We start from the raw sequence: 25,350 nt of genomic DNA on the forward strand, positions 1-25,350 counted from the left end.
TTACATTAAGACTTAAGTCAGAAGCATGTCAGCTGTGGTAGCTAGCATCAGCTCTCTTCCTGCTCAGGAGATTGGCAGATCAGTTCCCTACATTTTAAGAAAATAAATTGCTTGGACTGAATGTCCTTTAAAATAAATACAATTTAAGTTTGGCTTCTTGCTATTACAGCATCTGTTTCCATCTTTCTCATTTCTTACCTGCTACTTATTTACTGAGAGCTCTATATTTTAAGTCCTTTATTTGTGTTTGGCCCCTTCTGATCACTCAGGGTTTTTTTGCTTGTTTCTTATTTTTATTTTTTAAACTCAGCTCTCATGATTAAACAGGTTTATGTTTCATCTGCATGTAGAAGCCAATATCCATCTTGGAGTTATACTTTATAGTGTTGTCTGCTAGTTTTCTTTCTTATTGTGTGAAAAGATCGTCCTTGAAGCTTTCAGTGGAATTCTGTTAGACAGATTTGTACTACACTGACGACAAATAATGTCCCATTATGCCCTCATGGTGGTAGAGGCAGAGTTACTTGCTCTGGTTGGCAGAGCAAGCCTTACTATTTTTGAATGGGCACGCAGAACAATTTTTTGCCACCAGCCTTTCACAGTTTTGGGGGCAGTCCACCACGATCCACACCACTATGCATAAGGCAAGCCCTCACGATTTTGGAGGGGGGTGGATACTTTCTTTGGGGCACAACCCAGACTTAGTTGATCCATTAGATTGTGTGTGTGCGTGTGAAATCTTCAGATTTCCCTTGGTCTCCCCATCCAAGCCTTCTACTGCAGAAGTGAACGAGGCTCAGTTTGCTTGTGTGCTTTCTACCCTGTTGATCCATTGGCATCAATTTTTATGTTTCGGTCTCTCTCTGAAAGCTGATATAGGCTCCTTTATATCTTCAGCTCTCCCAAAAATGGAGGGGACAGGAAGGAAATAAAGACTGTCTCTGGCTTTGGAGAACTCATTGTGTTTCTATAGTTTCTCGTTACGAATTACTGGTCAAAAAGGAACTGATGATTTAGGACATTAGTAACAATTGTGTCTCACCATTGTGTTGTGAAACAGAGCTCTGCCGTGCCACCCATCATGGAGGCAGTGTAACAGTTTTCGTTTTTGACATTACAGAGCATTCAAATCCCTGTCTTTCATAGAAGCATGAATCCTGAAGTGTACCTCAGTGATACTTAGACTTCAGTGGTTCAGGAGCCAATTTAATGATCAGCATTACTGACAAGAGCCACAGTAGTTTGAATGACAGGGAAATTTTTAGTTTTTATATACATTATTCTCAGAGCAAATATGTTAATAACTTGGTGAAAGTTGATGACTTAATTGGTTAATTGCATAGTAAAAAGCATCCTGATTGGTTAATAATTAAATCACACAGTGTTTTAATATCATGTGCTGCAAAGAGCAGCAGGAGACACATTAAAGAGCCACTTGGCTTGAAGGCCACAGTCTGAGTATCACTGACATGCATCAAATTAAGTCACTTCTTAAGGGAATTAAGCTAGACAGGTGCCTTACTGGATCATGATAAATATTGAACAAACCCACTACAAAAGCGCATGTGCTCTTTTCTTAAGTAAAGGTTCACAATCTTGTTGTCCTGCACAAACAGTCAAATTTCTTAGGGAAAGGGCAGATTTGAGACTTGGTTGGTGGTATTCATAAAAATGCTGGAAATTATACTGATTTCAATACTTTATATTCTTTGAACTGAATGTCTAGTTTTCTTTGCTGCTGGTCTTTTATGCTATGTAAGCAGTTATGTTGTTTCAAGCTCTGTCCTTCTCCTCACTCTTCCACCTATCCTTATCTCTTCCCCATACATTAACCATCATTTAATTTTTAAAATTTCTTCATTATTAGACCTTTTTTTAAATTCCAGTGGAAATTAAGGAAAAGAAATCAAGAGCCTTATCCAAAGTGGAAAAGACAAAGGGACTCTGACAGACCCAGCTTCATTGGCGAAGGATCAACAATTGGGTAAGATGTCTCACATCAAAACTAGCTAATTTTACAGTATAGTGTTTTACCTATTCTGAGCATTATAAACTTTTCTTGAAGACAGGTATCCTTATATTCCACACAATTATTAGGGCCATACAAATGCTACTTTCATAGCTGTTTAGAAAGCCCAAATTGAGATTAGTGGCTAGAATGTGTTTATATAGTAATCGTATGGTATTATACCCTCACAAATAGATTACAAGTAAGGCTGTTGATTAATTGTAGTTAACTCACGCAATTAACTCAAAAAATGAATCGCAATTATCGCGATTAATCGCACTGTTAAACAATAGAATACCAACTGAAATTTATAAAATATTTTTTCATGTTTTTCTAAATTTTCAAGTATATTGATTTCAGTTACAACACAGAATACAAATTGTACAGTGCTCACTTTATATTATTTTTATTACAAATATTTGCAATGTAAAAATGATAAAAGAAATAGTATTTTTCAGTTCACCTCATACAAGTACGTAGTGTAATCTCTTTATTGTGAAAGTGTAACTTATAAATGTAGATTTTTTTTTTTTTTGTTCCATAACTGCCTTCAAAACCAGAACAGTGTAAAACTTTAGAGCCTACAATTCCACTAACTCGTACTTCTTGTTCAGCCAATCTCTAGGACAAACAAGTTTGTTTACATTTACGGGAGATATTGCTGCCTGTTTTTATTTACAATGTCACCTGAAAGTGAGAACAGGCATTCACATGGCACTGTTGTAGCCGGCATTGCAAGATACTTACATGCCAGATATGCTAAACATATGCTCCTTCATGCTTCGGCCACTATTCCAGAGGACATGCTTCCATGCTAATGATGTTCGTTTAAAAATAAAAATGCATTAATTAAATTTGTGACTGAACTCCTTGGGGGAGAATTGTATGTCTCCTGTTCTGTTTTAACCGCATTCTGCCGTATATTTCATGTTATAGCAGTCTCAGATGATGAACCAGCACATGTTTGTTTTACGAACACTTTCACAGCAGATTTGACAAAACACAAGGTACTAATGTGAGATTTCTAAAGATAGCTACAGTACTCGACCCAAGGTTTAAGAATCTGAAGTGCTGTCCAAAATCCGAGAGGGCTAATGTGTCAAGCATGCTTTCAGAAGTCTTAAAAGAGCAACACTCAGATGCGGAAACTACAGAACCTGAACCACCAAAAAAGAAAATCAACCTTCTACTGGTGGCATCTGACTCAGATGGTGAAAATGAACATGTATCGGTCCGCTCTGCTTTGGATTGAGCAGAACCTTTCATCAGCGTGGACACGTCCTCTGGAATGGTGGTTAAAGCATGAAGGGACGTATGAATCTTTAACGCATCTGGCATGTAAATATCTTGCGACGGCAGCTACAACAGTACCATGCGAACGTGTGTTCTCACTTTCAGGTGACGTGAACAAAAAGTGGGCAGCGTTATCTCCTGCCTATTTTAACCAAACTTGTTTGTCTGAGCGATTGGCCAAAGTAGGACTCAGTGGACTTGTAGGCTCTAAAGTTTTATGTTGTTTGTTTTTGAATGCTGTTATTTTTTATAAATTCAACTTTCATGATAAAGAGATTGCACTACAGTACTTGTATTATGTGAATTGAAAAATGCTATTTGTTTTGTTTTTTACAGTGCAAATATTTGTAATAAACAAATATAAAGTGAGCAATTTATTTGAAAATGTAGAAAACACCCAAAAATATTTAAATAATTCTATATTCTATTGTTTAACAGTGCGATTAATTGCAATTAATTTTTTTAATCGCTTAACAGCCCTAATTACGAGCTTTACTTTGTTGTAAGATTTCTCACAAGGTTGGTTGGCAGCCTCAAACTAGGAATACAAATCTAACAGAGGCCTTATCTACACTATGGGGGTAAGTTGACCTAAGTTGTAGCTGGAGTCAACGTAGCTTAGGTTGACGTAGTGCAGTCTCATCACCGTGCTGTGTCAATGGGGGAGACTCTCCCGTCAACTTATCTTACTCTTCTTATTCCGGTGGACTACTGGAGTCAACTGAAGAGCGCTCTGCAGTTGATTTAGCAGCTCTTCACTAGACCCGCTAAATCGACCCCCGCTGCATTGATCGCATCAGCGTAGATCCCAGTAAGTGTATACATTGCCTAAGTCAGTAAGTTCTGTGGCCTGTGTTATTCAGGAGGTTAGACTAGATGATCAACTGGTTCTTTCTGGCTTTATAATCTGTGAATCTGTGCCAGTTAAATTATTTGAGATCCTTAGATGAAGACTGTTACTCTTTAAATACAAATTATTATTTCAGCATTTGCTGCTCTTGTGGGTTTTTTCCCCCAAATCGGTTTCCAGATCATCTTTCAAATATATACATCACTATGGGATCTCTGAAAGATAATAAATAAGTTGGTTTTGTCAGCTGTCAAAGGAAAACAAAGCCAACCAACATGATTAGCAGTAAGTACTGAGAAGTTAGATACAAGCATGTTCTCAGACCTCTTAAGTGAGTGAATGTGTGAGGTGGTGTGATTTACAGAATCTTTATACTGATGACCTTTTTTGTCATTGGTATCTTTTGGCTTGCCTCAGAGGTTAGTCGTGAATTGTATAGAAAACATCTATTCTGTAGCAACTGGATAGTTACGTATGTTAAAGAATATGTGTGAGAAATCGCATGCGGAAGGAATAAGAGTATTTGACACAGCTAAATGTTAAGAGTTCTTAATTTCTGTCATGAGGACTGAATCTAAGTATTTCATGATGCAGTTAAATCTACATAATTTAAACAATTAGATAATTACAGTTGTTTCTAGTTTGTGAATTGCAGAATTAGGATAATTCTCTATCTCATGGTTGGTATTTAGAATAAACTCGTTTATGAAGTAGTTTCTTGGAAGGAAAATATTCTAAAGTGCAAACTTTTGAAGAAGAAGCTACAGTTTAAGGAAGTGCTTAATGTAAAGTATGTCACATGATTCTGCACCTTGTACTCAATGTGTAAGTGACCACAAAGGTTTCTTTGGTGATTACTTAGCCCTGCATTTATGTACAATAACTCCTCACTTAACGTTGTAGTTATGTTCCTGAAAAATGCTACTTTAAGCGAAACGATGTTAAGCGAATCCAATTTCCCCATAAGAATTAATGTAAATGGGGGAGGTTAGGTTCCAGTGAAATTTTTTTCCCCAGACAAGAGACATCTCTCTCTATGTGTGTGTGTGTATATATATATACATACACACACACACACACACACACACACACACACACAGTGTGTTTTAAAACTTTTATAAACAATTTAATACTGCAGTGATTGTGAAGCTTGGTTGAGGTGGTGGAGTCGGAGGGTGGGATATTTCCCAGGGAATGCCTTACTGCTAAATGATGAACTGGCACTGGGCTGAGCCTTCAAGCATTGTTAATGTAGCCTCACACTCTTCAAGGCAGCACGAATGGAGGGAGGAGAGACAGCATGGCAGAGAGAGACAGAGACGCACCACCCTGTGTGAGAGAGAGAGAAATGCACATTGCCCTTTAAGTGACCCTACTCTAAGTACATTGCCTTTTTAAGTAGATCAGCAAGTTGAGACAGCAGCTGCTGCCAGCAAGCTCCCTCTGCCTGAGCCTTGTCCCCCTTGCCCCCCCCACTCCATTCCAGCCTGCTCTGTGAAGATGGGGGTCAGGAGCAGGGGGAGGGTGACACCCTGACATTAGCACCCCTCTTTCCTCCCCCCTTGCACAGCAAGCAGGAAGCTCTGGGGAGCAGCTCCAAGGAATAGGGCAGGAACAGCACATGGCAGTGGGGAGAGGGACAGCTGAACTGCCCGGCAAGCCCCCACCCAGTGGCTCCAATGGGCTGCTCTTCCTGCAAGCAGTGGACAAAGCAGGTGGCTGCCAAACAACATTATAAAGGAGAATTGCGCAACTTTAAATGAGCATGTTCTCTAATTGATCAGCAGCGAAACAGCGTTAACCAGGACGACTTTAAGTGAGGAGTTACTGTATTGAATGCTGCAAACTGTTGGAGGTAAGAGGTATGCATAACAGACATTCTAATTTAACTTTCCTGCTTCTCCAAAGGCATAAATATCTGCTCTGGCTTTGATGCCCCGGAATGCATCCTTCTTTAACATAAGATACAAGGGCGCAACTGGCAGGAAATGAAGCTTTTCTATTCCACCCCAGCCAACTTAAAAACTGGAGTTATTGTAACCTTGTGTTGTGACTTGGTATTCCAGTGGGGAATACTTGCTTGTCTCTGTGATGCCAGATAACATTATTGGGGTGTTGCAGGAGACCTTGAACTGGCCATTGTGACTTTGGGAAACTTAAAGAAAATGGATACCTTTTAGAATCCATTACACAAATTACTTTCACTTGATATTTGAGGTAGAGGTGCATAGAGTTAAATACTTTCCTAAAAACTCATTGAAGACACCCTAATATAAGAGAGGATTAGTAATATAGCGAGGCATCAAATGTTCAGAATTAATTTATGCTTTTCCAGAATTTTTTTTTAAGGCAGAGTTTGTACAGAAAATTGAGATGTTGAGAACAAAATTAATCAAGGGGTACAATAAGAAATTCTTTAATTGCATATTCACCAGTGCTAGGAGGCTGGATAATAAATGAGAGGAATTGTGTATTTAAGAGTATAATCTTCACCTAGTGGGTGGTATATAAACCTGTTGGGAAGATTCTTATAATTGAAATGTTAAAATAAATGGAATTTAGGAAGGAAGAAGTGGGCAGAAGGGGAGACGAATAGCACTCCATGTCAAAAATGGTTTTATCTATTTCCTGAGTGACACATCAGACCTCCAGCATGCTGGCAATACTAACATGTCCTTGGACTTTTTAAAAACTATAGAGGACAATTTCCTAACTCAACAAGTTGCTTCAACCCATGGGAATTCTGTATTAGACCTCATCGTGACAGACAGACATTGATCGCAGAACTGGTGATTGCTTAGTGATGCAAGTGATTTATGACTTAATTACATTTGTTGTGTGCAAACAGAATAAAGTCCAAGGTAGTAGTATATATTTAGTTCTTTAAAGGGCCAGTTTCATAAAGCTGATGATAATTATGGGCCAAATCAGCTGAAGAAAGAATTTAGATAGAAAGTTGTACATGTCAATTGGGAACTGTTTAAGAACATTTTACTAGATGCCCAAAATGTTATAATTGAGAAAGAAGGCTATAAAAAACAAAAACAACCACTAAAAAAACAATCTGGCTTAAAGGAAAAGTTTGGGACAGTTTCCCACCCTGGCCTGGGGGGGAGGGAGGTAAAGAGCTCCTATGGGCTCAGTTAGCCCTCACCTGGCGCACCTGGCCTGTTGCACATGGAGAGAAATGGCTCCTTAAAAGGGAGGACCAAGCCCCGCCGAGTATGGCACTCAGAAGGAAGTGGAGCAAAAGAACAGAGGTCCCTAGCCCCACAGAACAGAAGCTGTTTACCCAGAAAGCTGTTAAAAATCCTCTGCTGCTTGGATCCTCTGGAGAGGTAAAGAGACAGACGTAACTTTTTCTTTTTTTTCTTTTTCCTTTTTCAAGCCCAGGAAGCTCAGCATGGGCTGCTCAGATACCCAAGAAGATAGCAAATCGGCCTCTTTCATATAGACTATTTGCTTTTTTCCTTGTGAGAAACAGCAGGGTAAGCCCAGACTGTTGTGTAGGTTGTAGGATTATTTTGTTTGCCTTTTCCTTTTTTTTTTTTTTTTTTTTTTGGAGTGCAGTTATACCCAGAAGGTGGGGAGCTGTCTCGCCAAGATTTACAGCTGGGAGACTGCATCCTTCACTCCAAACTGGTGCTACAGTGACATCTACAGCCTGAGAGGGATGTCTGGGATGAGAGAGAGATACGTACCCTCACCCCATGGGGGAGCCCTGGAGGTACAACCCATGACAGGAAGAGGAAGCAGATTTTACATAAAACAAATGGAAGAAAGGGGAAGTTGATAGCAATGAATATAAATTAGAAGCTAGAAATGTAGAAATTTGATAAGGGAAGCAACAAGACACAAGGAGAAAGCTATGGCTAGCAGAGTTAAAGATAGTAAGTAGTTTTTGAAGTATATTAGGAACAAAAGGAATCTTAACAATGGTATAGGGTCCATTCTTATATGGAAATGGCAGAATTGTCAAGAATTCAAGAATTTTCTGCAGAAAAGGCAGAAGTGTTCAATAAATATTTCTGTATTGTACTCGGGGAAAAAAGCCAGAAAATGTAGTCCTGTCTTATGATAATAAAATGCTTTACATTCCAGTAGTAATTCAGGAGGCTGTTAAAGAGTAGCTACTAAAGTTAAACATTTTAAAATCAGCAGATCCAGATAACTTGCATCCAAATTTTTTAAAAGCTGAGCAAGGAGTTTTTGGGGCTGTTAATGTTGATTTTTCAGAAAGTCTTGGAACACTGTGGAAATTCCAGAAGACTAGAAGAAAGCTAATAATGTTCCAACGTTGAAAACGGGTAAGCGGGATGACCTTGTCAGCCTGACATTGATCCAAGGCAAAATAATGGAATGCTGATATGGGACCTGATTAATAAAAAATTCAGGAGGGTAATTATAAATACCAATTACCATGGATTTATGGGAAATTAATCCTGTCAAACTAACTTGATATCTTTTTTTGGTGAGTTTACAAGATTGACTCATCTAATACAATTAGACTTATGTAGGGCATTTGACTTGGTATCACATGACATTTTGATTAAGAAATAGAACAATAAAAATCAATATGGCACACATTAAATGGATTAAAAACTGGATAATTGTTAGGTCTCAAAATGTAATTGTACAGGGGGACTCATCATTAAGCAGGTGTGTATCTTGTTGGGTTCTGCTGTTATTCAGGAGGGACTCTGGTGTACAGGTGTGAGCAGCAGGATGGAATAAAGATTCCTAGCTTTTCTTCCCAGCAAACATGTGAACTTGTTTAATTCACTTAACCTCCCTATGCCTCAGTTTATTCATGTATAAAATGGGGAAAATACTAATTAATAAGTGTGTTGTGGTTTAATACTTAGAATGCACCACAAACACTAAGTAATCTTCACAATACCCCAAAAAAGCACATACATTGTATTCCTATTTTACTTATGGGTAAAATAAGACTGAATATAGTCAAGCAACTTGCCCAAGGCCACAGAGGGAGTTCTTGATTCCTAATCCCATTTTCAAACCACTTACCCCTCTTTCGTTATTAATTGTCATAAACCACTTTCAGATCCTGTGATGAAATAGCACAATGTATTATTACTGTCTGTGCTGTAAAGTTCACTTTAGTATTTGTGTACCAGATCAATTAACTTAATTTTTCCTTAAAGCATATATGAGGCTTTTAAAAATAGTTTTTTTACAGATGGGATACAACTCTTTCAGAGGCAGGTATCAGGACCTGGAACCAGACTTCACTGGCATCCATTTATCAGCATTTGCTCTGGAGTACATAGGATGGGCGCTTTTATTGTTCAAGCTTTTGATTCTTGTCCGCCTAGTTTTCCTTTTGGAAAAAAATTTGTAGAAATACCTGAGTTTCTTGAAAAAGGTGTGTAATGTTTTCCTGTTAGCCTGGCATTGTAAGCATTTCATTGATAAATATATCAGGATTGGGTGAAGTAGTGACTGCTTTGTCACAAAGACTTAACTCCTGTAATCAGTTACTGACAAACTTACTTGGGAAATGATTCCTTGCTCCTGGTCTGCAAGATTAGTGTGGAAGCTTGTTTGCTGCTAAAGTTAACGAATGCAGTGTTGGTTATCTGCCTACCACATACCTCTCACTTGCACAAAGATGTTTCTCTTTATATAAAAGTAGTTCCTCCTATAGTATGTATAATTCTTTAGTCTTCGTCTTTCTCACTTTATATATACAAATCTCCATGGGAAGCAATTTCTGCCATGCAAGTCTATTAAAATCAGGATGCGTATTTCACCATGTTCTCAAGATCAACCTTTTTGTACAACCAAGCTTAATTGTTACCCATTTAAAAAAAATGTATAATTCCATCTATTCATGACAAATCATATAGCAAATATATCACTAAAGCGGCTTACGTGAAATTGCTGTTTTGCATTCCTTGCTGCAGAACCAATTCAGTGCAAAAGAGACTTCAGTCTCAACTAGCAGAGCAAATGCAGCACATTAAGAACTGCCATACTGGGTCAGACCATAGGTCCATCTAGCTCACTAGCCTGTCTTCTGACAGTGGTTGATGCCAAGTGCTTCAGAGGGAATGAACAGAACTGGTAATCATCAAGTGATCCATCCCCTGTCACCCAGTCCCAGCTTCTGGCAAACAGAGGCTAGGGACATTCAGAGCATGGCATTGCATCCCTGATCATCCTGGCTAATAGCCATTGATGGACCTATCCTCCATGAACTTATTTTGTTCTTTTTTGATCCCTGTTATAGTTTTGGCTTTCACAACATCCCCTGACAAAGACTTTCACAGGTTGACTGTGCGTTGTGTGAAGAAGTACTTCCTTTTTTTTTTTTAACCTGCTGCATATTAATTTAATTGGGTGATTCCTATTTCTTGCGTCATGTGAAGGAGTAAGTAACACTTCCTTATTCACTTTCTCCAAACCAGTCAAGATTTTATAGACCTCTGTTATATCCCCCCGTGTCACCTCTTTCCAAACTGAAAAGTTCCAGTCTTTTTAATTTCTCTTCATTCAGAAGCTGTTCCATACCCCTAATAATTTTTGTTGCCCTTCTCTGAACCTTTTCCAATTCCAATTTATCTTTTTTGAGATAGGGTGACCGGATCTGCACACAGTATTCCAGATGTGAGAGTACCATGGATTTATATAGAGGCATTATGATATTGTCTGTCTTATCTATCCCTTTCCTAATAGCTCCTAGCATTCTGTAAACTTTTTTTGACTGCAGCTGCACACTGAGTGGATGTTTTCAGAGAACTATCCACAATGACTCCAAGATCTTTCTTGAGTCATAATAGATAATTTAGACCCCCATTGTTTTGTATGTATAGTTGAGATTATTTTCCAATGTGCATGACTTTGCATTTATCAACATTGATTTTCATCTGCCATTTTGTTGCCCAGTCACCCAGTTTTGTGAGATCCCTTTGTAAGTCTTCACATCTGCTTTGTACTTAACTATCTTGAGTAGTTTTGTATCATCTGCAAATTTTGCCACCTCACTGTTTACCCCTTTTTCCAGATCATTTATGACTATATTGAACAGTACTGGTCCAAGTACAGACCCAGGGGGATATCACTGTTTACCTCTCTCCATTGTGGAAACTGGCCATTTATTCCTACCCTTTCCTATCCTTTTTTTCCTATCATTTAAACAGTTACTGATCCATGACCTTCCCTCTTACCCCATGACTGCTTACTTTGCTTTAAGAGCCTTTGGTTAGGGACGTTGTCCAAGGCTTTCTGAAAATTCAAGTAGGCAATTTTCATTGGATCTCCCTTGTCCATATGTTTGTTGACCCCCTCAAAGATTCTAGTAGATTAGTGAGGCATTGTTTCCCTTTGCAAAAGCAGTGTTGACTCTTCCCCAAAATACCATGTTCATCTACATGTCTGGAAATTCTGTTCTTTACTATAGTTTCAACCAATTTGCTTGATACTGAAGTTAGGCTTACTTGCCTGTAATTGCCCAATTGCCTGTGGAGTCTTTTTTTAAAAAATTGGTGTTACATTAGCTATCCGCCAGTCGTCTGGCATAGAGGTTGATTTAAGTGATAGGTTACATACCTCAGTTAGTAGTTCTGCAATTTCGTATTTGAGTTTCTTCAGAACTCTTCGGTGAATATCGTCTGGTTCTGGAGACTTATTACTGTTTAATTTATCAATTTGTTCCAAAACCTCTGGCACCTCAATCTGGGACAGTTGCTCAGATTTGTAACCTAAAAAGAGTGGCTCAGGTGTGGGAATCTCTCTCTCATCCTCTGCAGTGAAGACTGATACAAATAATTCATTTAGTTTCTCCAAATGGCCTTATCTTTCTTTAGCACTCCTTTAGCACCTTGATCGTCCAGTGGCCCCAGTGATTGTTTAGCAGGCTTCCTGCTTCTGATGTACTTTAAAAAAAAATTGCTGTTACTTTTTAAGTCTTTGGCTAGTTGCTCTTCAAATTCTTTTTTGGCCTGCCTAATTATACTTTTACACTTGATTTTGCCAGAGTTTATGCTCCTTTCTATTTTCCTCAATAGGATTTAACTTCCAGTTTTTAAAGGATGCTTTTTTTTTTTTTTTGCCTCTAACGGCTTCTTCTAAATTGTTTAGCCATGGTGGCACTTCTTTGGTTCTCTTATTACAGTATGTTTTTTGTTTTGGGGGGTATACATTTAATTTGAGCTTCTATTATGGTGTTTCTTAAAAGTTTCCATGTGGCTTGCAGGCAATTCACTTTTGTGTCTGTACCTTTTAATTTCTGTTTTAATTAGCTCCCTCATTTTTGTGTAGTTCCCCTTTCTGAAATTAAATGCTATTGAGGTGGGCTGCTGTGGTGCACTCCCTGCCCCTCTTGGGATGTTTAAAATTAATTATATTATGGTTGCTATTACCAAGTGGTTCAGCTATATTTACCCATATTCACATCCTGTGCTCCACTTAGGACTAAATCAAGAATTGCCTCTCCTCTTGTGGGTTTTAGGACTAGCTGCTCCAAGAAAGTCATTTATGGTGTCAAGAAACTTTGTCATGTAGCACAACTCATGTAAGCAACTTTAATAGTAACTTGAACTGACCTTGTAATTTATAATTACATACAATTTCTCAAACATAGATGGCCAGAAACTTTTAATGTTGGGACATAAAAATCAAGGTGATGATCTGACAAAATATTTGGCTATGGTAATAGCATAATTTTCTTGCAAAACCTCATTTTGAATCTGTGCATGAGCCGCTAAATGCTTTATTGTCCTTAAAGTGTTCCCACAGTATGACCCCCTGTTTTCGCCCTTTGGTACAGTCTGTCTTGAAGATGCTCATATCTACAGTTTCAGTGCAGTTTGAGGTTCTTGTAGCACCAGTTCTGTGAACTTTAATAGAGGTGGTACAGGATGTGTGGAGATTTTGCTGCATTAAAAATTTACCCCTGTACATCCATTTGTGTTTGGGCTAGTTACTGATGCCAGAATGCAAATTTCTGAAAGGGATTCTGTCACCCAAGAGAATCAGTCTTGACTCTCCATCTGTACAAAGAGTAATTTTACAAGTCATCAGCTGAGCAAATATACCTCTAGCCGGGATGAAAACTGTTATTGCAGGGATTACAAAGTCCTTAAAGAAACTTTGTTGAATTCATGTACCTTCTCTAGACTTCAGCACTATATTTATTATGTCTTATTGTCTGTATGGCAGGCAACCCAAAGTTATGTTGACGAATGTCCTGAGGACAGAAATAGGAAGAAAATACACACAGAGCCATCTTATTACTGATGCTAATTTATCTGATGTTGACAAGTTGCAATCAGATCGACCACCCTCATCATCCGTTGCCAGCCTAGAGATATTGCAAATATTAAATCCTTCTCTCCAAAGCCTTTTTATATCCAAAAGGTATGTTGTTCAATACTGATTAAGTCTTAACATCCTGGACTTTTGCTTCATTTAACTAAAAATCATAATCATTTGCTTGCAATTGTTTTTTACGGAAAAGTATTCCTTATTACATTGTAGATGTTATGTGTTGTCTTGAACTCAAGCCTCACTCTTGTGAGTGTCGCTTTGGATCATATAATTTGAGTATGCCTGTACCAACCACAGTCTTATGGGATTTCTGATGAGTTGGTGTCTAGAACTTGATTAATTCTGGTCCAGCTTATTGGACTCTCTGAGATGGGTGTTTTTCATCACTCCGGTGAAAAGAAAACACATTAACATCTAACTGTCCCCCTAGAAGAAGAAATCTACAGTTCTTTCCTCTTCTGATTGTTCTTCTGGATCTGATTTTTGACTCTCTTCCAAGTCATACTTCTCATCACAGATCACCTGTGCTCCAGCTCTGGCAACTTGACAGCTGCTCTGCAAACACCAAGGCTCCCTTGAAAAGGACTTTGTACCTCTCAACAGAACAGGAATGGAAAGAAAGACATCAGACACCACAACATGCTATGCTGGAAAGTGACCCATGTGGATCAATACACAGAGAGAGAGGACAGAGGGAGGTGTTTGCAGGGCAGAGCTAGGAGACCGCGTCATTCATCCAAATTGAGAAAAGGCTGTGGCTGTACATCATCATCATCATCTGAAAGAAATCACGATGGGAACTGCAGAGCATAAGCACCAGAGTTTGAGGGAAGAGAGCCATTAGTCAGGCAAAACAGCAAATTGACTGTGATCACACATGTACGAGATTTTCAAAGTATTTAACATTTGAACCACTGATAAAATGCATTTTGTCATCTCTTGATGTTTTTGATTGACCTAATTTTGGTGCTCATCTCTTCTGACACATGCAGATGTTCTTCTCAGCCTCACAGTCTCACCTGATATATGGCAGAGTGACACCTGGGATTTGTGACAAAGGGCCAGAATTAATTACAGAGTTCGTTACATGCTTTACATATATACTGTTCACCAGCTGATGGCTAGAACCATGAGTGAATCAGACTGATTGACAATAAGATTTGTTTTATTGGAGACTTCCTGTTCCTAGGAGAATTTTTAAGATCACTCTGTAATTCTATCAGTGTTGAGATTTTGCATGGAAGTTATTCTGAGATAAACTTTATGTGAGCAGAGAATGATAAATACTTTGTTGAGATGTCAAAGGCAGTCTAAATGCAACAATATGCTAACATACTGTAGATGAGCTAAAGTTACATCAGTTTCCCCCTTGTCTCCTCTTGACTACCCAACTTCCAACCCATGGTCTGTTGTCATTGTTCTTTGTGTTAGCTGCCTGACATAGATTGTAAGCTTCTTGGTGGAGAGATCTTGTCTTATGTCTGTAAAGGACCATGAACAAAATGGTACTTCGTTAGTAGTAATGATATTTGGTGTTACCAAGCCATTAAGTTACATGAATTCAACCAAAAGTTTCTTTATCTAGATTTCAGTGCAGTATTTATCATTTATTATTATATGTATGGCAGGCAACCCAAAGTTATTTTGAAGAATGTCCTGAGGATGAAAATTGGAAGAAAATACATAAAGAGACAGCTTATAACAGATGCTAATTTATCTGATCCTGACAAGTTGCTATCAGGTCAACCACCCTCATCATCTGTTGCCAACTTGCAGACATGTCACATATTAAGTCCTCCTCACCAAAGCCCTTTTATATCTGAAAGGTATGTCCTTCATTATTGCTTTTGCTAGCCGTATTCTCTCTGAAACAACGTAACTTGTCATGAAAAAGATAACTTCTGTTAAACTGTTTTTATGAGAATCTGACTTGAAGCAATAGTTGAATTTCCTGAGTACAAACTAACATACAGTATTTTCAACAACCCATCATTTTAACATTACATTATTCTCATCCTTGCTACATCTGACATTACTTGGTCACCTTTTGTTGCTAAAAGAACTTAGATTTGGACTAGATCAATGTTTTATGTGTAGATATGATTACAAGGTTTTAATATGACTATGTTGGTTTGAAATTATGTCCAAAACTAACAATTATGTCACTTGCCTGTTGCTGTGATATTTGCTAGCTTGGTTCTAGGTTTTCTTTGACATATGCTCAAAGCACTTGTATATGCTAGTCCTGTTCCTCTTCCTAAATCCATAACTGGTCTCAACCCCACCATTAGTGTGCAGCAAGGACTGCCTCTCTCATTGGTTTAGCTCTCTATTTTTCCTATTTCCGTGTTTACATAGACGTCAGTACAACAAAAATGCTTTGTGTGTGGAATTAGCTGTAGAAATGAAGCTGACTAGGATTATATAATGTAAATTTCATTCTGAATTTGCAAAGTGAACTATTCCGTCTCTCCTCCTCCTATGCTCGTCTCTCTGCTTAAAAGAAAAACAGCATCAAGAACAAAGGAAAATAAGAGGAGGAGGAAATAATGAAATAAAGGTTATGACTACATAGCCGGTGGGAGGTGCGATGAGAATAGACATAGATGCACTAGCTCCACAAAAGTTAGCATATGAAAACAGCAGCGTGGCGACGGCAGCTCAGGCTAGCCACCAGCATACATTCTTATGTGACCCCCTGAGTATGTACTTGGGTGGCTAGCTCAAGCCGCCACCAGTGCCACTGCAGTTACACTAATGACCCTCCTCCCTATCCTTAAAATCCTGATGCAAACATGAGCATTTTGCAAGTTAGCATGCAGTACAAACAGTTGATTTGATCTTACAGGGTAGATGTAATGGTGTTAGGCAGATGCATCCCATTATTCCTTTATGAGGGCTCTTCTTTTTTTCAGTCTTCGCTGTCTCTTTATAGCTAGGATCATTCCAAGAAACAATGTGAAGTGCTGACTCAGATGAGGCTTGACAAGCCAGTACTGGGCTCTGAATCCACTCTGCTGCTACTTACCCCAGAATGAGACTTAAGAAAAATCTGGGTTTGTTGGATATTAACCACATAGTTGAAGGTGACATACTTGGCTGTATAAATCAGCTCATGCATGTTTTACAACAGCACCTGTAAGAGTGTGACACTGAATGGAAATGGTGAGATTTGTATTCTGCTGTAACTGGATATAATTTTGGAATGACAGTTATGTGTATTCATAGAGATCAGACTGTATGTGAAATTGGGTAGATAGTTCATTGTATTTATAACTGGAAGACAATAGGTAAGTTATACATCTGGAATAGTGAACATGGACTCACTCTACCCACTGATAAATATCTAAGGGGCAGCTGCTGTATAGGTTTCACTTTAAGCAGTATATTAGAAAAGGCAGTACAGGCATTTCAGTTTTGAAACTGCTAATTGCATCTTTGCACTATGTAACCCATTCTGATAAGTGTTATAGTTCACAGTGTAGGCAGGGCAACTGCACCTGTATTTCCCCCCTCGCGGTCCAGCAAGGTTCCAGCTCCCCAGCTGTCAAATCTCTTGGGCAAAGACATGTGTCTCTCTCCCTCCTGGCCAGGTGTTTTCCAGGCTGCACAGTTCCCTGCCTACACTGTGAATTCCCCAGCAAATCAGTCTGACTAAGCAGGGCTGCTTTGCCTTCTCTTCAAAGATTATAAACAGTGTAGTTGCCCATACATATACATTACCATACAGCTTTTCCTAAACATACATGTTTATTCTTAAGGTGAATGATTACAGAGAAAACATATTAAAATAATAAAAGAACCTATACGCATGCTAATAATACCAGAGATCACCCCAACTTTACCAAGGACTCTGGCAGGTGTACAGTTTTTCAGATTCCACTAAGAGGATTTTCTGAGTTCATAAGTTCATAATAGCTGCTAGATCAGAACAAGCACACCCATGAAAAGATTAGTCCTTCCTTTGTAGAGACGGAGTCTTTGATCTGAAAATAGGTAATTTGTAGACAATGTGTTTCTCCTTCAAAAGTTTAGGTAGGTACTTTTATAACTAACGGAGTTGCATTGGCATACGTCTCTCCCTAGAGATTTCCTGGGAAACCCACTTAATTTAAAAAGTCATTTTGTTTCAAATAACCCTCTGAAGCTCTCATAACACTTCCCAGAATTTACTTAACCATGTCTCCTCCCTAGAGACATTACATACAATCCCACAATAATGCATCAAATTTTCATTTTTAATAGAATGAACTCTTAAGGTACTTAAACTTAATTCAGTAAGATTTGCCTAGGATATTGCAGGAATTTGCCATATCTGTCACAATAAGCATGAGTAAGTGCATGCTTTGTGAAGGCAATGCAGAGCGACAGGTGAGGTATGTTTAAACTAAGATGAAAGAACTTTAGGCTACCTCTGCTGAAGTTTTTAGATGGGAATGGAGATGGCTCTATGTTAAAAATTAGTTTATTCAAGCCAAGCGTTAACATGTTTTTTCAATATCTTCTCCAGGTACATTCACTGAAACTAAGTGTTTCAGAAATTGGTTCTCTCAGCTTGCTTTGTAGCAGGGTTCTTTGTTGCTTGAGGGATTCATTTCTCATATTTATTTTGTAGTAATCTTCTCTGACCCCAGGCAGTAAGTAAAAATGTTGGGCCTGTTTGATAAGGCATGTTAATAGGAGAAACCAATTTTCAGGAATCAAATGTTACTTTTAATGGTGATGAGTAAGTGCTGATAAGATTGCTTACAAACCTGAGAAGTCTGTCTAAAATGTGTGGTGTAAAAATAGTAATGCTGAAACATCTTACTAGTGAAATGACACGTTTCAGAGTAGCAGCCGTATTAGGGAAGTAACTGTTTTAGACAAGCTCTTCAAACACTACCTGGTAGTTTTGTCCAGGATACGTTTGGGACCTGATTTTCACTAGCACAAAGGCCCCTTTACACAGCTCTGGCAGAGTAATAAAGCCTGTATAGTGGGTTCAAATACATGTACATCCCCATTAAGGTCCCGTGACATAACCAGAGCAGTGAATAAGGGCCTCCGTATATATGAGAATCACACCTTTGGTGTAGAAAAAGTATCCAGTTTTGTACTGTGGATATAAAGGGCCAATAAATATATATTTTAATTTATAATATTTATATAATAATAATACATGTTGGAGGCCTTAGCTGGGCTTTTCCATTCTTGCACCTCTACAGGGCAGTCAGTTAATTATGCCTGCTATTTAACTCGAACATGTAAATAACTGATTTGTTTATACTTGTCCTAGTGATTTAGAATTGTGGGTGTAGAAATTTATACCATCTTCTGAAAATCTGCTCCTCAATGTCTGCAGTAGGGAAGCATAATTTTTTAGTGGCAGGAGAAATTTTACTCCACTGTGGGTAGAAAGGCCAGAGATGTCCATTGCAAGTGGTGATAGAGCCTGATCCTGAACCCCATGAGAAGTTAATGGCATTTCTCATGTGAGTAGGTGATGCCCCATTTATGAAAAATGCATCAGTACTTTTCAAATGATTGCTATTGGAGAATTGCTTGTAGCACTCAGGGAAAAAAAGCAGAAACCGAGGTACTTGTATTAAATCACTTCTTGCCTCTGAATATACAGCTTTTCCCACACTGATACTGTATAAATAACTTATTTTGTCTTGATACCTGTCCAAGGAGAATGCTTTAAGGTGCAAGGCAATGGAGAATTAAGTCTAGTGTATATAGTAGCCTTGTAGTTTAGTGGTTCTGGTGCTCTGATTAATGCTGCTTTTCCCTCCAGTTCTGACATGTAATTTAAACTGCAACTTCTTGTCAATTGTATATACAAGATACTACATAGGTAACTGAATGTGTGTGCGTGTGTGTGTGTGTATTATATGGGGAGCTGGGAGCAACCCTTATGTTAGTTTCATAATACTATCAACTATAAAATATTCTTGCAACCCATTTTTGAGACGCAGCTGCAGCAGTTCACTCTGCTCTGGGAACCCTATGAGTGGACAATCTCTCTGTGAAGGGGGAGGAGAGAGTTAGACTGAGCTCCTCACAACAATCCCTATGCCTAGGCCCACCACATGGCTGCAGTGGCCCATCCCCATGTGGAGAAGCATCACATGGTGATGAGCAAACCCAGAGTGCTTATTACGTAATCAGAATGCATCAGTGTGTGTGTGTAAAGCTTTATTCAGAGTTCTGTTTCCTATTTTTGATGTGTTGTGACCATGTGTGAATTTAACAAGGAAAATTTTGGTGTAAATTTGAATACAGAATGCTCCCTCATTCTTTTCTGCATGTCTGTTTGCATTCATGATACTGTATTTTTAATTTGATTTTTCTGACTTGGCCTATCTGCCTGCCAGAATGGATGGTCTTCCTGTCTCTTTAAGGTTGTCATCTTGAATCTTTCATATCAGTAAGATGCTTTTACAGTAACATGTATCTCAGAATTTTTGTGAGGTACCTTTTTATCAGACCTCTGTCAATGTTGTAAGTAGCATTACTTCAGGTGTTAACACACACACACCTCACCATTCTAAAAACAGATTTGAAACTCTTTTGAAGAATGGGAAATCTATTCACAGAATATTTACAATAACCAAATAAGATGTTTATTAATGTACAGGTAACCTTAACAAGAAGATACAGAAGAATTAAAGGGAAATAATTCAAACCTCCTGTTCTACTATACCTGAATTAATAACTAGTCTATAAGAGTATTACATAAACATACCCAGCACTCCACAAATACATATTTCTTCTAATCATAGTCTGATCACAGCCGTCTGTCTTGTCTTATTCCCATTTCAGCCACCAAACAAAACTGGTTGGGATTTTAAATGTAGTAAATTTAGACTAGAAGATGAAAACATTAGTAAATAGTGCTAGATGTTGAGCCCTTTTAATTGCTTCAGAGTATGTCTACACTGCAGTCAGAGTTGTGACTGAAGTTCCTGAATACACACCCAAGCTATCTTTAATTTACTCAGCGCGAGCACAAATAGCACTGAAGTATCACATGCTTCAGCGTGGGCTATACAAGTCTACCCAGGGCTCTGAGTACTTACTGGAGCAGCTAGCCTGCACTGAAGTCAATGACTGGTATTAGTACTCAAGCTAGCTAGATCAAAACTAGGTTGAATGTGTCTATACGTGCTTCAATCACATCTCTGAGTGCAGTATAAACATTCCCTTGGAGACCTGATGGGTGCTGCAGAGGCTCCCAGAATTCATCAAATCACAGAGTTCCTTTTGTGAACCACTTGCAATATTCCCAGATCATTTGATAGCCCAGAGCTGAACAATTAACTGTTCCCTCATTGTAGCATTTGTTACACAAAATAATTTGGGAAGAGGGACAGAAGGGTTGAGAAATTTGCAAGCATATTATGAAGTCTCCTGAACTCCCATAAAAGATAGATAAGGTAATTGGTAATTTGTTTGTTTTCCATGTGTTAATCCCCATCCAGCAATGTGAAAATCTCATTTTTAAGTGCATTCCACACTTGGAAAATTATTACTAACTAATAGCTAATCAGATTTTACAATTAATAAACAGGAAAAAGAAGTGAGAAACTCCAGCCCCATAAGTACCCACCAATTTGCCTTGAAAGTAACGGTGTTTTATTTGTAATTCTAACACTATATTAGGAATCTCATTTATTTTCCACAGGGTATAAGAATATTTAAAAAAATATTCCTTGAGACAGCTTTGCAGTATGTTCAAAAACAAACCCATGAATCCTCCCCTTTGAATTACCTTACATCTTGAGACCATCTCCAGAGGTGACCCATCACCATGGTGATCCTGGGCAGATCATAGCTGTATAGAAACCTGGGGAAAGTAAGCTGTGTATGTTGGACCATCCCTCCTGGCTATTTGAAGGATTCAGCACATTTTCACAGCTGTTTGATTATTCATATATCTATGCGGTCACCTTTTAAAGTAATATTCACTGTCAGTACTAGAGGATGAAAATAAGATGAGCTGAGTTTATCTTTATTTATGATAAGGGGAAATGTTTGTGTTTGGATATATATTTGCTGAAACATTCCTGAAGAAATGTTTGATTTAGGGTATGTGTCAGGTGTCCTGGGAAGATTGATTAGTGGTACTAAACTAAATGCCAGAAACTCCTGATGCTTTTTGTGGGGTCTCTTAAACTGGGAAACTGTATGACAGACAGACAGACACAAACACACACGCACCACACACACACACACACACACACTAAAATAACATTATTTAAGATGAGAAAGTCAAGCACTCAAAAGTTAGGAAATGCCAGAACTAAAGTTGCCTGTGCAACCTTAATTTGGCTCCTTTGTGTGTATGCATTATGATAGTCTTCAATTATATGATCGTATACTCTTTCCCCCCCTCCCCACAGGCTCCCTGCTTCATTCAGTGTACAGTACTTAATCAATGAGCAGCTATTCAATATTTTGTTTTATCCTAATAGTTCAATATATAGCCCTTGCATGCCTTACTTACTGCATGCTATACCAATTCTGCTCAGAAGACAGAATTATTTTCTCCATGGAATTTTTTATGGCAGTCATTGATACAGTATGAAAGTGCTTCACAAACATTAATTTATCTTCACAACACACCTGTGAGATAAGGGAGTGTTATCTCCATTTTACAGATATGAAGAAGAGAGACAGCAAGATTAAGGTTAAAAGTATCTACTAACTCTGTGTGCCCAATTTGAGACAACTAGGATCAGATGTATTTAGCATTATAGAGTAATTTATATGTTCAAAGCACAGCTTCCATTTACTTCAGTTGCAGCTGTGAGTGCTCAGCAATTCTGCAAATCAGACCCCAAGATCTCTAGTCAGGCACCCAGAAAATGAGGAATGTGCAACTTATGACCACTTGTTTAAGTGACTTGACTAGAATTACATAGAAACTCTGTGGCAGAGATAAGGATAGAATCCAATTCCCTAGAGCAGCATTCAACTGCCTTAACCATGAGACCCTCCTCTCTTTTCTGGCAATGCACTGCATCATTCACTCCACACCTTCCAACATCTACAGCAAATAAAACAATGATCCTCCAGACCACAGTCGTCTTCACTACACAACCCAGATTCATTGCCACAGCAGGTCCAGCCTGTGCACTAAAGGAGGCAGGAATCCTGTAGAAAAAACATTGTGATCATGTAATGAAAGGCTAGCATAATGCATGTGCACAAGGGAGCGAATTAAGATTGCACAGGCAGCCTTAACTCTGGCATTAACCAGTGGTGTAAATAAGCCCTAAGGTATGTTGATATAATTTATGTCACTCAGGGGTGCAAATAAACCACCTGCCTGAGCAACATTGTCCACACTGGCACTTAGTAGGTGTAGCATGAGGTATATCAGTGGGAGAGCTTCTCCCACCAACATAGCTATCGCCTCTCGGGCAGGTGGTTTTATTAAGCTGATGGGAGAGCTCTTTCCTGTCAACATAAAGTGTCTTAACCAGGCACGCTATAGAGGCGCAGCTGCATCGGTTCAGCTGTGCCGCTGTAGCGCTTCTAGCATAGATTAGCCCTAACTTTTGAGAGTTTGACATTGTAATATCAGTGTCCTTTTAACATAGCACTTGGGCATAATTTCTTTGGCTTTTAAAAAAGTTCTATTGTGACATCATATGGACACCCGTATGGTTCATCAGCAGGGGTAGAAGCTTTAGATCCACCATGCAGACCTCTGCCAGTTGAGCTGATGGAGTAACTGATAGCAGTAGTAAGTTATCCTCTTTGTGGCACAGCACTAGAGGGGATGAGACGTACACTTTGCCTGTGGGTATCACAGATATTTGCTATCGGCAGAGGACTGGGGAAGTTCAGGAATCTTGGATTCCATTCTAGGCTTTCAGAGTAGCAGCCGAGAGCCAGTGTTCTTCAGTGGGCACCGATTCTTCTACCCATTTCACACAAGTGACCTCTTTTGCCCCCTCTCCTCCAACCTATCCCTGTTCCAGTCCTGTCTGTTCCTCACCTTTGCTCCTTGACCCAGGCCCATTCTCCTCACTTTACCAGATCCAGTTTCCTTGCCCAGCAAGTACGTCTTGCTTCTCTGGATTCTCCACCCCAGTTCTCTCCACTTCATGGCTCCTCATCCCATGTTTCTCCCCCTTCCTCTAGTCATGACCTCCACAGCCCCGATGTTTCCTAGTCACTGGCTCCTAGGCCCAGTCACCCTCTCTGGGCCCTCATCCAGTTTGTATCTCCTCTGACTTCTTGTCCCAGTCTCTTGAGCAAATCCCAATTTTCCCCTACCCCGCAGCTCCTCATCCAATATGTTGCCCTATACCTACTGTGTCTACATTGTATCCTATTTGCATTTGAATCAGAGCTTCCTCCTCAATGCTGCCTTCCAGGAGGAAGGTCATTGAGAGCAGGGAGGGTACGTCTACACTGCTTACTTCTTACAGCTGCATGTACAGTGCATACACTGCTTGCCCCCTGGCCCAGGTATAAATAGAAGTGTTGACAGTGAGGCACTGCTTAGGCGATTAAAGTAAAGAGATGCCTTAATCCGGTGGATATATACCCTACACAGCTCTCTGCGCACCCAAACAATGCCTACTCCATCTCCAATGCTGTTTTTAGCAGTGTAATGTCCCGATGTAGGGAAAGGATCTGGCAGAGGAGAGGCAGCGAGGAAAGGCTCCAGCGGTTCTTTGCTGCTTGACCCTTTTCTTGCCACAGAGGAAAAACTCCAGTAGCTAGGAGGCAGCAGGAAAAGCAACTGGCAGCTCCCCTGCCAAATCTCTTTCCCCTTGTCTCCCCCTTGCCAGAGCCTTTCACTGATACTTCTAGCTACACATTGCAGTGAACACAGCCTGGCATATAGCTACACGTACGCTACATGCCAGTGGTGTGCAGTATAGACGTAGCCAGAGATAGTGTCCCTGGTCTCAGTTCAGGTACCTGGACCCTGACCTGGTGCAGCTTGCAGCAGTCCAGAGCTGCAATTGCAGGGACAGTCCTGCTCAGCCCTGAACCGGATCCAGCATGCTCAGTGCAGAGGGAATTTGAGGTATTTAGATACTAGAATCTAAGAAGTCTCTACTGAACATGTGCAAACTATAATTTTTCATGGTCTTACAGCTTGGGTAGATTTTCACAAAAGGGCACTTGCCTGACCCAAAGGCAACTCTTGTGCCAAATTTCAAGCCACCACTCTAAGGCAAGGGAGTGCTTTTTAAAAAAAAGAATTTTTTAACATGGGCAAATGAACATATTTTCCCCTCACTTCATTCTCTGAAATGGCTGAACTATTTTGTCTGAAATTTTCCCAGAAAATTCAGGTTGAAGCAGACAACTGGCATGGAAAATATAAAATAGATTAATATGGCTTATTGTCCAAAGTGACCATTCTTTTTGCTGGTGTCGGAAATACATTTAAGCACCCACATCTGGCAGGTCCCAATCCTGCTAAGTGATGTCTCCTTGTCTGGTACAGTACTAAGCTTTGTCAACTCACATTAACTTCAATAGGAGTTGAGGGCCATCAGCAGCTCACAAGATCAGACCCTCAAAACTGAAATGTGACATCAGTTTGTTACCAGTAAATTTTGTACAGGAAAAAAAGAGTTGTAGAGGGCAGTAAAAGTCTTGGTTCTGCTATTGTTGCTTCCATTTTTAAAATAAAACCAACAGCTTGAGAAATAAGCACAGATTAAGACCCGTAGTTTTCTTTTCATCAGTTTCCAGTAATCTTCCCTATCTTCCTTCAGCCCTCTGTGTGCAAAGCACATCCTTTTCAAGACCCCTTTAGCTGGAATTCTCTGTTTGAAACCTTTTCTCTGGGGAACAACTCATACTTTGGAATCTTGTGCCCATTTAAAGTCTCAAATAATATGAAATATGCTATAGTTCCACCTATACCCGATGTTAATGACAAAGGGAA

The 25,350-nt window shown here is 39.2% G+C and overlaps 1 protein-coding gene across 7 annotated transcripts in view; it reads left to right on the plus strand.

Annotated features, from left to right (window-relative positions):
- The window catches only part of SENP7 (SUMO specific peptidase 7), an 80,841-nt gene that overhangs the window by 16,041 nt on the left and 39,450 nt on the right, over positions 1 to 25,350 (plus strand). For 4 of the 7 annotated variants that reach the window (XM_038373987.2, XM_043511157.1, XM_038374599.2 and 1 more), the window contains 3 exons: positions 1,887 to 1,984; positions 13,335 to 13,532; positions 15,071 to 15,268. In XM_038373987.2, coding sequence (XP_038229915.1) covers positions 1,887 to 1,984; positions 13,335 to 13,532; positions 15,071 to 15,268 — 494 coding nt within the window. Of the gene's footprint in view, positions 1 to 1,867; positions 1,985 to 6,029; positions 7,879 to 13,334; positions 13,533 to 15,070; positions 15,269 to 25,350 lie in introns of those variants that run through there. The other 3 variants (XM_038374323.2, XM_038374420.2, XM_043511182.1) reach the window with 2 other exon arrangements.

This window comes from Dermochelys coriacea, chromosome 1 (genome assembly GCF_009764565.3).
Source record: "Dermochelys coriacea isolate rDerCor1 chromosome 1, rDerCor1.pri.v4, whole genome shotgun sequence".
NCBI classification, from domain to species: Eukaryota; Metazoa; Chordata; order Testudines; family Dermochelyidae; genus Dermochelys; species Dermochelys coriacea.